Here is a 12,084-nt window from a genome sequence, read left to right as displayed (position 1 = left end):
AGGCCCCGCCCCCCGCGCCTCATTGGCCGCCCGCCAGCTGCCCTGGCCCGCCGCGCCGGGTGACCTGCGGCCGCGTCGGCGCGACCGAACGCCCCGACGGGGGAAGCGGGGGCGCGACCAAGTGCCCGGGGGGGATGTGAGGGCGCCACCACGTGCCCCGGGGGGGTGTGAGGGCGCGACCAAGTGCCCCGGGGGGCTGGGGATGCCGCCTGTGCCCAGAGGGGTCCCCAGCCCCTCCATGGGCTCCGGCACAACCTCGGCCCAGGCCCGGCCTTGCAGCGGGGCCCCGAGCCCTGGGGAAAGCGGAGGAGCCCCCAGGGCCCCCGCCGGGCCTCCGTGGGGTGCCCAGCAGCCGGCAGTGCCAGCCTCGGGCCTGCCAGCCAGGACGGTTGCCACGGCGCCTGCCGGGGTCTGGCATCCCCGCGGTGACGGCCAGGGTGGCGGTGGTGGGTCTGGCACTGGTCCCCAGGGCGCTCGGCCCCTGGTGAGGTCCCGGCTGTCCCCCCCAAACTGCCTGCCGGACCCTCCTCATCCTCCTGCCCCTGCAGCCCTGTGTCGGACGCGTCCCCCTGTCGCCCCTCTCCTGCAGCGCCCTGATGGGGCAGCCGGTGGCCGGCCCGCGCGGGGGGCCCGGACAGGCCTGCCTGAGCCTGCTGGCTGCGTGCCTCAGCCTGCTCGCCCGCTGCTGGAACATCCTGCGGGACGTGGTCGGAGGCCTCTGTCTCTGCCTGGAGCTGGGGGCCAACGTGCTCTTCTGCTTGGCCCGCAAGGCGCTGCTGGGCGTCATGGTGCTGCTGCTGCTGGGCTGGTAGGTGTTCGGGAAGGGGCAGCGCTGGGCCCAGAGGCAGCTGCGGGATGGCTCGGTGAGCAGTGATAGGGGCTGGGTGCCCACCGCCCCTTCCTGGGGTGGGATCTCACCTTGGCAGCTCCTGGTCTGCCCCTGGGACCCTTCTCTGTGGGGTGGCCCCAATCTCCCTGCTCCAGGGTGGCATGGTGCTGGGAAGGGCTCCTGAACCACGTGGTGGCTGACCAAGACGGCCTGTCCTCCCAGCTGGTTCCTTGCCCTGTGACACCCCTGGCTCTCTTCTGGCTCCCTGAGAGGCCAGGCTGGGCCATCACCTCCCTCATCTTCCTCTGGCCCTGTCAGGATGCTCTGCGGAGGCAGCTCATCAAGGCACGGCGTCTTCTGGGGACCTGCCGCTGGCACCTGCAGGGCCTGCTGGTGGGGCTCGCCTGGGGCCCTGCCTACACTCTTACCTGCCTTGTATCCTGGCTCTTGCAAGCTGCCTTGGAGCTCATGGGCAGGGTGGCCAGCGAGGAAGAGGAAAGGGAGGAGGATGACGTGGAGATGGAGCTGCTGAAGAGCTGGAAGGAAATGAGGCCTCATGTAGCAGGGGAAAAGGAGGAAGGCAACTGAGTGCACTTTCCTAGCACTGTTAATAAAGCTGCTGGAAGGCTTTTGCTCTTTGTGCCTCTTCTGTCCAGGGAAAATAGAGGAAAGTGGGGCTGGCCATGCACTGGGAAGTCCCTCTGTAGGGCAAGCAGTGCAGAGAGACCTGATGTCAGCCATGGCGGAGCACATGACCAAGGAGCATTGTGTCTCTTGGCATATGGGGCCAGGGAGGGGGCGAGCAACTCCTCTTCCTGGGCATGGTGCCACTGTCTAGGAGGCACAGTCACTGTCTTGCTGCAGGCTGTCCTTCATTTCAGAGATCTCAAAGGGCACCTTGTTGTTATGCATCTAACCTTAGCTTGGGGCATCATCAGGCCGCCTTACTGTGCTCAGTGGACTTCAGAGGAGGCTTTCACGTTCCTCATGGACCAGCATGTGAGGAAAAGAGGGACTCACTGAACTTGTCTGTCCTCTTGGCTTGGGCTGGGTTACCAGCAGTACTTGTGACAGGGCCTCAGGTGCTGGGTGCTCAGCATCTGCAGAGAACCCAGAATGGCTGAGGGAGGAAGGACTTGTTCTTGGGGTGCCCATGGACATCCCAGAGCTTTCTGTATCTCACTTCTAGACCTTACTGCCTTAGCTGGAAGTGAGGCCCTGAGCCTTGCTGAAGCCTTCTCCATCTGTTGAGGTCACTGGGGCTGGGCTGTCTCCTGCTCTGGTCTATCCAGTGTCTGGTGCTGAGGGTCTGGGAGGCAGCTAGGTCCCTAGTGGTTATGGCACTGAGTAAATACTGCACGTGTGCTTCAGCAGAGACCCTATGCACTTCTGAGGTTCTGCTGTGGGACAGGTCACCTCCAGCTCCACTTGCACAAGCCATCATTGTTCTACTGCTCTTATATAGGGCACTTCCAGTGTACAATCTGGATGTCATGGTTAGGTACATGCTTATGTGATCAACCTTGTCTATTGCAGCGAGTAACTTGGCTTGAGGCTTTTTTACAGGAGGAAGCTGCATGCTAACAACAGAAAGGACATGGTAGCTCATGTCAGCTATTTGCTCTGCAGCTCAGATAGGTTGCTGTTGCTCTTCCTCTTGTCACAGTGTCCTGCTGACCATCTCCCCAGTTGCTGGTCACTTTGGCTGTTCCTCCGCTGACATCCAGCTGCTCTCTGTTCCCTTATGCATGGTGCCTGGGAACCCCAGAAAAATGGACTGCTTGTGCAGTTGGGTGACTGTGGTCAGGGCATGTGGCTTATGTTGACCCTTGGCTGGGCCTATGAACAACTAAGGCACAACACCTTCCTCTGGAAGACCTGCCTGCTTGGGCTGCATGTCCCAAGCCAGGGTGGAGCCTTGCTGTGCTTCTCCTGCACAGGTGAAGGTGGGTCTGCCCAAGGGTGGACACTTCAGGGGCTCCGCGGTGCAGGGTGGCCCAGACAGTAATGACTGTGGGCCTCGAGAGGGAGCCCTCCACCCACTCTCGGAGGCCTTGAACTTGGCACCTGCCACTCCAGCCTGCCTGGGAGCAAACTGGGATGCACCGGCTCTGTGGCTTGTCCGAGCCCTTCCAGCGGCCCCAGTCCTCATGAGTCTTGCCAGCACCTTGTCTACAAAACAGGGAGCTGTGCTGTGCCTGGGCTGGGATGCTCTGGCTCATACTGCCCCATGCCTGCCCACTGCCCTCTTGCAGGTCCCCTCCTTATGCGCTCAGAGCACCAGCTTGTGGGTGGGATGTGCTTGCAAGCAACTGAACGGGGTGAGACCAGGGCCTGATGGTTTACCCAGTCTCCCCAGCATCGTCTGCCGCTGGCAGGGCTTGGGTCTCACTCACCACCCTGCAAGCTCCAGCGGCAGCCCTTCCCACTGCAGGGTGGGCTTCAGTGCCTGTCTGCAAACACCAGCCCTGGCTGGGCTAACCTCACCTGACTCAGGGACTGCCGAGTGCTTCCCGGTGATGGCCTCGGAGCATCTCTTGGGGGGTGGCAGGAGAACTGTGTGGGTCTGAAGTGCACAGCAGGGGCAGATGGGAGGGATCAGACTCTGGCTGAGCTGGGAACAGGTGAGAGCAGGTTTCTTCCCCCTGGATGGGAAGGTGAGAGCAGGTCTCTTCCCCATCTTGCCTGGATGTCCAGGCACCCAGATGGTTCCCGGGAGGGAGCTCCAAGGGGCTGTCCTGTGACAACTGGTGCCAGATCTACACACCTGTGCTTTGTACCCCCTCCAGCCACTGGTTCAGGTCTGGTCCTGCCTGCCTGAACCCTGTGGCATGGGGGTAGCTTTCTCCCTTTCTGGCACCACCATGACCAGAGACAGTTTTGTGGCTGAGCCTATAATACCCATCTCACTCTTTGAACATCGTTTCCACTGCTAATTGAAGCCTGGCCTTCATTTACAAGGTAAACAAAAGGCAGAGTATGTCGGCCAGCTTCCCCCCCCGCTTACTTGCCCGCTCCTGGCTCCACTCTCCAGTCCGACTCTCCTGTACTTGGCCCCTTCAGGCTGCAGCTGGGCTGCGCGTTCGCCGAGACTTGACTTGCACAGATCAATTCTCAAATTAGTCGGTGCTTTTCTAAACATCATGTTCCCGGGGCTGGCTCGCTCCAGCGTGCTGTGCACAGCTGTACAAACAGCTTCTCTCTGTACCCCGTGTCACTGTAGCTTTGGGCTGGCCTGGACCCAGCACTGGAGAGCCAGGTTCTGGACCGTACCCTGTGACAATGTTGAAGGACCCAACTGTGCCATCCCCTGAGGCTGTGCAGAGTCACAGGACTGGTGGGGACCCTGCAAGGGGCAGCAGGTTTCAGCAATCTGGAGTTTCCTCATGGCAAAGTGTGCTTGTGCTGAAGCTGAACTTTCTCCTGGCCTGTGGCCCTTCACTGGCAGGCTCCAGTCACGTCAACTCAGGCATGTGCCGTCCTTGCTGCTGTGATGTTGTTCCCTGGGGTCCAGGTGCTCTCCTTGGCCATGGGGCAGCAGCAGGCCCTCAGATGGTCTGCCTTGGGACAGGAGGGTCTGCCTGTGCCCAGGGAGAACAGAGAAGACCAGACATCTCCAGGGTACTGTTCTCTGGGTACCTGAGTGGTGGGCAGGCTCTGAATTTGCTCCTTGCCTTGTGGACTGTTGTTCTCAACACTAGTAAAGGTAGGAGATCCCTTCGCTGTTCTAGCTGCATGGGGTCCATTGCTGTGTTGTGCTGGGGCACAGGTAGCACGCAGAGCTCTGCCCCCAAATCAGGTCCTCCTGAGACCTTGTCTGAAGCTAGAGCTGGGGCCAGGCCATATCAGTGCAACCACTCCAAACCAGCAAGTGGTAGGGTGTCCCCATCACCCATGAGCATGGTGGAGTCTGCCAGGAGAGTGGTGTTCCCAAGGCAGAGGCTTGGCTGACCACTCTGAGCCAAGAGATGGCAGATAGCTGGCCTAAACTGGCCTGCCCTCCCTCACCAAGATGCAGGCACAGGGGTGGAAGGGTGGCTTGGCTCTTAGATGGGCATGGCAGTTCCCCCACCCTTGAACCTGCAGCTGGCCTGGGATGGACATTGGGAAAGACCAAGTTTGAGTTGGAATTGAATCCTCTATGAGGCATCTCAAGGTCCTCCAGCAGGAGACTGGGCTCTGCCAACTCTAGCAGTAATTCATGTGCCTCCTAACCCATCTGCAGGTCCCACAGTTGAGCTGGTACTGGACTCTTGGGCTCAAATGTGTAGTGGCAGTTGGTACACCCAACAGGCAGGCTTGCATTTCCCGGGGACTGTGTGGGGCATCCCTGACATCGTCTTGGTTCTTGGGGTGGCACTAATGCTGCCTCCTGGACAAAGTGGCATCAGAGGGAGGTCCCACCTCGCAGGACTGCAGGTTGTCAGGACAGACTGACTGCGATGCCTGGGCAGCAGCCATCCAGACCAACCAGCAGACCAGAAATCACTGTGGAGAAGCAGCTCCAGTCACCCTGGCTGATCCAGCACCTTCAGAGTGTGCCATGGCCATGTGTGCCCTGGAGGCTTGCTGGGCTGCCCACACGGCCATGCATTAGCCCAACCAGCATCACTGTCATTAGCAATGGACAGCTGGTCACCTGGAATGTGTGTGCATGAGGCTTGTACTCTGCTGGGCACCCCAACAGGTCCAGGTTTGAGATGGTATCCGACAGTGCTCAGCTGAGAGCAGAAGGCTGCTGTGACGAGCATGGTGGTTTGGACCCTAGGATGGTAAACTACCACTGCAGCACACTGCCGCAGCTGCTAGAGCTCCCTGGGGAGGGAACATGGGTCACATGTGTGCCCGTGCCTCCCTGGGTTGTGAGCATCCCCTGAGGACTCTGCCTGGTAGGTGAGAGATGGGATGGGGGGCAGATGCTGCTGTGAGCATCCCTGCTAGTGAGTCCCTGCACTGAGCATGTCCCTCGGAGGAGCCAGCGCCCTGTGTATGTCCAGCTCCTGCTTCCTGAGCTAGTGCTGCCTTTGGCACTCTTGTTCATCTCTTCTCCTGATATCCCCTCCCAGAACTTATGGAACAATCAAAACCCTTCAGCTTGCATTTTGCCAATCCATCCAGGTACCTCCCCTCTGCTTTCACTGACCAAGGATCACAGCCTGGTGCATTGCCCTGTCCCAGAGGTGTTCTGTCTTGCACAGCCCTGTAGGACAACAGCCCTGCAGGTCCTAGGTAAGACTCTGGCCAAAAGACCCCCCAGAGCAGCAAGATACTGCCTTCGTCAGCTGGCTGAGCTTCTCTGTGTAGACTTCAGACATGACAAATAGGTGCAGATGATGTGCTGCATGGGCTGGGGCATACTGCATGTGGCATGTGGGTGACTCTGTGCTGTGCAAGGATTTGCATGTGCAAAAAGTTCTCTGTCCTCCTGCCATGGTCCCAAACACCCCATGTGGCCCCAGGCTCCTTGGCCTGTTTGCACTCCCGGGTGCTCAGAGCCTGGTGCTTGCAGGGTTTGGACCCTAGTCTGAACCTAGGGAGAAACCAGGAGGGCCAGGCAGCGGGAAGGAAGGGCAAGCGCAGAGCCAGCAGGCCAGTCTGAGTCTGTCCGGCTGGGGGAGGATGTCACAGCAGCCAGGCCCCAGACTGGCTCTGCAGCAAGGTGTGAGCCTGCGGGTGCTGCCCTGAGCATGGCGGGACATGGGCAGGCACCAAGGGGGACTGTCACCTCTGGGAACCGGGACTGCAAGCTCCTGGCCCCAGGGATTTTAGGGCTGGTCATCGTAACTGGATGGGGTCACTGGCTGCATATCTTGACTCTGTACTCACCTCCCTATTCCATGTCCTCCTTGGTGGTGCACGAAGGATCCCAGAACCAGGAAACACCCTCAGCAGACCCTAAAACCATGCACATCTCTGAAAAGGGAACCCTCATGGTCCTCTGAGCTCTCTGCTGCCTACTCTGGGCCTGGGAGAGCAAGGACAGCCATCCTGTGGGGCCCTTCAGCCCTGTACAGCGCAGGACTTGTCCTGCTGAAATGGAGTGGATGGGTCCATGGACCAGAGTTGGGCCACGGAGATAGGGCAGGGCAGGAACACCCTGTACAGTGACAGCCAGGTGGGGCCCGGAAAGCCCATGTGGGGAAGGCAGAGAGAGGACAACCCATTTCCCTGTGACAGGAGACAGCAGACAGCAAGACTGATGCGATGGGTGGTGGGATTTCACACAACAGCACTGCCTTGGGCTGGGCCAGCTCTCCACGTGCGTGCTGGAGGGCCCAGTGTTTTCTTTTCCCAGCATCCAAATGTGGCCAGAATCCATCAGCCCTGGACCGTCCAGTCCTTCCTTAAAACCCAGCCCTTTGGTGTCCAGAGACAAGTGGATTTTGCCCCCTAACAAACACTACTCAGCACCACGAGCCCCCCGGGAACACTGGGCCCCTGCCCGACTTCTCAGTTCGTAAATCCAAGCATTCCTGTGATTGATTGTGGCCAGGGCTGCTGTCACTAAACCATCCGCACTGGCTCCTAACGCCCACATGGCTCATGACCAGGTAGCAAGAAAAGGCTGATATAAATCAGCGCGGGACGGCGCAGAGCTGGCCGGAGATCAGACCAGCAGAGCAGGCAGGCAGTCTGGGGGAGCAGCTCACATAACTGATTCATGACTGTTCGCATGGCCGGGAAGGCTCGTCCTCCTGCCAGCGAGCCACACTGTCCACGCCACATGCAGCCCTAGGGACCCAAAACATTCCTCAACCATGGCCTGCTACCCCTGTGCTGACCTCAGCAGAGCTCTGACCACAGCTGCTCCCAGGTGCGTGAACGCACCAGGAACTTCCCCATCAGGCTAAGCACTTCTCCAGGGCACAGCGCCCCCACACCAGGCACATCCTCAGTTCACAGCACTCCATGCCACCTACATCCCACTCCACCTGCACCCCAAATGCATGGTGCTCCCACCCCACCTGCACTCCCAACTCATGGTGTCCCACCCCACCTGTATCCCCAATACACGGGGATCCCACCCCACCCTCACCCCAATGCATGGTTGTCCCACCCCTCCTGCACCTCCAGGGCACAGCACTCCCACCCACATTTCATCACAGGGGCACAGTGCTCCCAAACTGGTGACATTTCCATTGCTCACTGTCCCTATCCCAAATGCTGGGACCTCTGCTGACAACATGCACCCCGTTTGCAGCCCTCCTAAAAGTGTAGCTTCAGCCACATTTGAGCATCCACTGGCCAGCTCATCCATATCCTCACCACTGAGCAACCCCACCCAGGCCATGTCCCCACAACTTCCCCACACACCCAGGCCATGGATCACCACTCACATGCCCTCTCTGTGTTTCCAGCTGCACTTTCCCCCATGCTCCTCTGCTTCCTCTCCTCTGTCCCTTTTGCCAGCTGATCTCTCCCATGACCAGGAACTTCCAGTTCCCACCCTGGCTATGTCCAACACACATTGCAAACCTGCTCTTCCTCCACCTCCCTCAACTCAGCTCCCTGCCCCGCACCCATACTACTCCTGCCTGTTCTGTCCCACCCCATGATGTCTCTTCTGCTGCCCACACACATCCCTCCCACCTTTTGCAACCGTTCCCCCTGCCACTCACCCCATGCCGCTCCTCCGGCCTCACCACCCACTGCTCCCTGCCCATGCACATTGCCATCACACCACCATCACATCACATCACCAGCCCCACAGACCTCATTCCTGTGACTCAGCATAACTCACTGGACAGCATCCTCACAACTCAGCATCACTCCCCAGTCACACCCCAGTGTGACTCAGGGCAGCTCCGCAGATCAGTGATCATATTCCTGCAACTCAATGTAAATCCTAGATCACATCCTTGTGACTCCAGGTAATGCTCCAGATCACATCCCTATGGCTCAGTGCAAATTCCCAGACTGCATCCCCTACAACTCCTCCTAACGTGTCTGATTACATCCATAAGACCCAGCGCAACTCCTGGATCACATCCCCCTGACTCTGCATAACTTTCCTGTTCACGTCTGCTCTGTTTTGCCCTAGTTGCATCCTGGAAAGTGACTGGCATCCACTGGGAAATATCAGGGACAGGCAGGTTGGGATCCAGTGGGTGGAAGCTGGAGACAGTAAGTCCAGCTCGGTAGTAAGGTGCAAACTTTCACTAGAACAGGAATTAATGAGTGGATCAGTGACAGTAAAAAAAGCAATGGATTTCTTGTGACTTGGCAAAGATGATTAGGTGCTTTTGTTAAGGCTGTGTGTAGGCCAGGTAGGCAGTGCTGTGGGCCCTGGGTTGGACGATAGACTCTTGTCTGTTGAGGTCCATCTGGATGATCTTAAAGCACTTCTGGACTTAGGGTGAGGTGATCTAAATTCTGTCTACACTGGGACTTTGGTGGCATTTGGGAATCAGTCTCAGAAAGTAATTTACAACTCATTCCACCAGCACCTACTTGTACAGGTGTTCAGGAGGTAGGATGGGCTGCTGCTCCTTCTTCCCCTTGCTCTTCTTGTATTTTATCCTCAGGCCCTTGAATTAGACCCTGGAAACCAGGTCTTCAGGGCATCTGTGAATCCTGGCTCTTCTTTGAGTCCAGTGTCTCTGCTTTAGGAGGAAGGATGGAGGGTCCTCTGGTTCCTTCAGACCCTGCCCAAATGGAAATTGAGGAGTTCCTTGGGGGAGTGGAGCCAAATGGCAAATGAACCAAACCATTATTTTTTCTTGAACTGGAGCTGAACCTGGGCTGAGCTTTGTTAATTCCAACCGGAACCAAATCACTAGACATGGACTGTAAACATATTGAGGGAAAGTATGCTACAGAAGATAGAGAAACAAGTGGGTTTGATTCCAGGTTTGACCAGCTCAGGGCTGAGAAGGTGATAATGGCTTGGGTGACAGTGACCATGAAGTGAGAGTTCGTCCTTCCTAGGGCTTGATTACACGTTCTCTTGTAGTTGAAACTGTGTCAACCAAGCACTCCTGGCTGTTGATTCTTGCTCTCCCTTTGCCAGAGATCATTGCATCTTTGGATTTCCTGGCTTGAGTTGCTTGCCTGAATGCTCTCCAATCCATGTTGATCCAAATGACCTGGTTAGGCCATTTAGTGGTAGGTCTATCCTAACTCACAGTTGCAGCTGGAAGAGGGTGTGCAATTAATGTCTTGGAAAAGCAAGGAGAGAGAACAGCAAAAGGAAGACTACGGACTCTGAAAACTGCTACGTAATAACTCCCAGGAAGCACATGTAAGGGAAAATACTGCAGGGCAGCTGTCTGGACCTTAAAGAAACAGCTTAAGGGAGTAAGTTCAGAGAGAGGCTAGGAATCTGGCAAAATTGAAATCTCTGCAATTATCTCAAGAACAAGGAGGGGGGGCCCAGACAGCGGAAACTACATTAAATCATTAGAGACAGGATAACATGAGCACATGGACAGATGCAGAATGACCTAGGTGGAGATTGCTGATATACTTCCAAGGGCCAACAGGGAAGGAGAAGGTGGTCTGTGGAGCCCAGCACTCGAGGGGAGAGGTGTCCGTGGCTGGCTTCGAGATGGCTGCATTGTTACATTGCTTTTTTGCTTTGGTGGTCAGTTGGTAGCACAGCTAATACCTTCCAAGACTATAGAGAGCTCAGGCTAGAACGGGTTGGCGATCTGGGTAGAGGGCACTTGGATAAATCCTTTATTTTCAGATTGGCTGAGCCTTTTCACTTATGGCACTTTGAAAATTGGCTAAAGAAATCTGTTCAATGGATTAGCTTTGAGAACAAGTAAACTAAGAGATCACATGGATTCAAAGTGGGGGGGGGGTTCAGCTCAAGTTCATGGAAGAAAAGTACATGAAGGATTACCACATAAAAAGGCTCAACTCTGGCTCAGGAGGTCCATGAACTGCAAACTGCTGAAAGCTGGGAAAGTATTTGAGGATGTGTCACCCTGTGTGGGCTTTTCTCTTTCTGCTCCTTTCCAGGTGACTGCTATTTACATCTGTTGACAAAGATACAAGAATGTACAGACTTCAGGGCACCACAGCAGCCTTTGAAAACAGAGGAAAGGCAAAAAAACCTCCTTCTACAGTGAGTGAAAAGGCAGGTGGAAAGACCACATGCCACATCCTTGACTGCAAGAAGCCTTTTCATGCTGTTTCACAACACTGGTCTGAGCACAGTCAGAAGCATGAATTACCTGGAAATATTATAACCTGTATGCAAATATGGTTCTCAAAGAGCAGTCGTTGATGCTTCACCCTTGAATGCAAAGCATGCTGGTCTCATCTGCAGACTCCACAGCCCCGCAAGAAGCACCCTGAAGGACTGACTCAGGATTCAAAATAATCTTGACATATTGAAGAAATGATCTTACTAAAAGAAAAAAATCTCGTCTCATTAAAGGGCACACTATAAAGTGAAACAGTCAGGCAGGAAAAATCAACCATTCTGGTCCATGCTGGAAAGGATGGGTCTAGCTGCAGCTCTGCCACACAGACCCAGGGTCAGAGCCGATCACAACCTGAGCACATGTTGAGGATGTTGTGCAGATGGATGAATGTCAGGGCATCGTGTGAGATGCAGAAAGGGCTCTCTGCTCTCTACAGCATAGACAGGCCTTACCAATGACTCTGAGCCCAGGCTGGGCTGCTGCACTGTAAGAAAGGTGTGGGTGAAGAGAAGAGTGGAGGAAGGTGGTGAGTGTGAGCAGGGTCTGGAGAACAGGGTCGGGAGGGACCTGGCTTGTTTGGCCTCAGCAAGGGAAGAACAATTATTTTGCTTGTAGGACTGGGATTTAGGGGTCGAGATGGCAGCAATGGAGATACAGTGAAGTACCAATACTGGAGGAGACTCCTGTGTCCAAGCCCCACGACAGTCACTTGAGGTTCTTCCCATCCCTGCTTTGGAGGGTTGGTCTCTCACAGCCCACTTGGCGTCATGTGAAATGTGTTCTGCTTAGTCAAGCTGGGGACAGCTTTTCTTTTCAATACTGAACTGTACTTGTGACTGCTCTCCACTGCAGCTTTCCTCACCACAAGGCTGCTAATGGAGCAGTGAATGCTCTGGTTCACTCCTTGCCATCACAGCCAGGTCCCCTCCACCAGTTCTGGTCTGCTGGCAGTAAGGCTTCCACTGGCACAGTGAGCCTTGGAAGAGGATGCCTGTCTGGGATTTGCCATGGGGTGTCCTGGATGGATGGAGGAGCCTAACATATCTTGGCTCCGGCACAGGGGAGAAACAGCAGCTGTGCTGGGTGGAAGACCTCTGGAGG

The 12,084-nt window shown here is 56.2% G+C and overlaps 1 protein-coding gene across 1 annotated transcript in view; it reads right to left on the bottom strand.

Moving 5' to 3' along the window:
- The window catches only part of METTL27 (methyltransferase like 27), a 123,223-nt gene that overhangs the window by 3,367 nt on the left and 107,772 nt on the right, over nt 1-12,084 (bottom strand). The window contains exon 2 of the mRNA XM_026063641.1: nt 1,258-1,365. Coding sequence (XP_025919426.1) covers nt 1,258-1,365 — 108 coding nt within the window. The remainder of the gene's footprint in view (nt 1-1,257; nt 1,366-12,084) is intronic.

This window comes from Apteryx rowi, unplaced genomic scaffold (assembly GCF_003343035.1).
Source record: "Apteryx rowi isolate R43461 unplaced genomic scaffold, aptRow1 scaffold_20, whole genome shotgun sequence".
Taxonomy (NCBI): Eukaryota; Metazoa; Chordata; class Aves; order Apterygiformes; family Apterygidae; genus Apteryx; species Apteryx rowi.
This window is presented reverse-complemented; position numbering and strand designations above follow the sequence as displayed.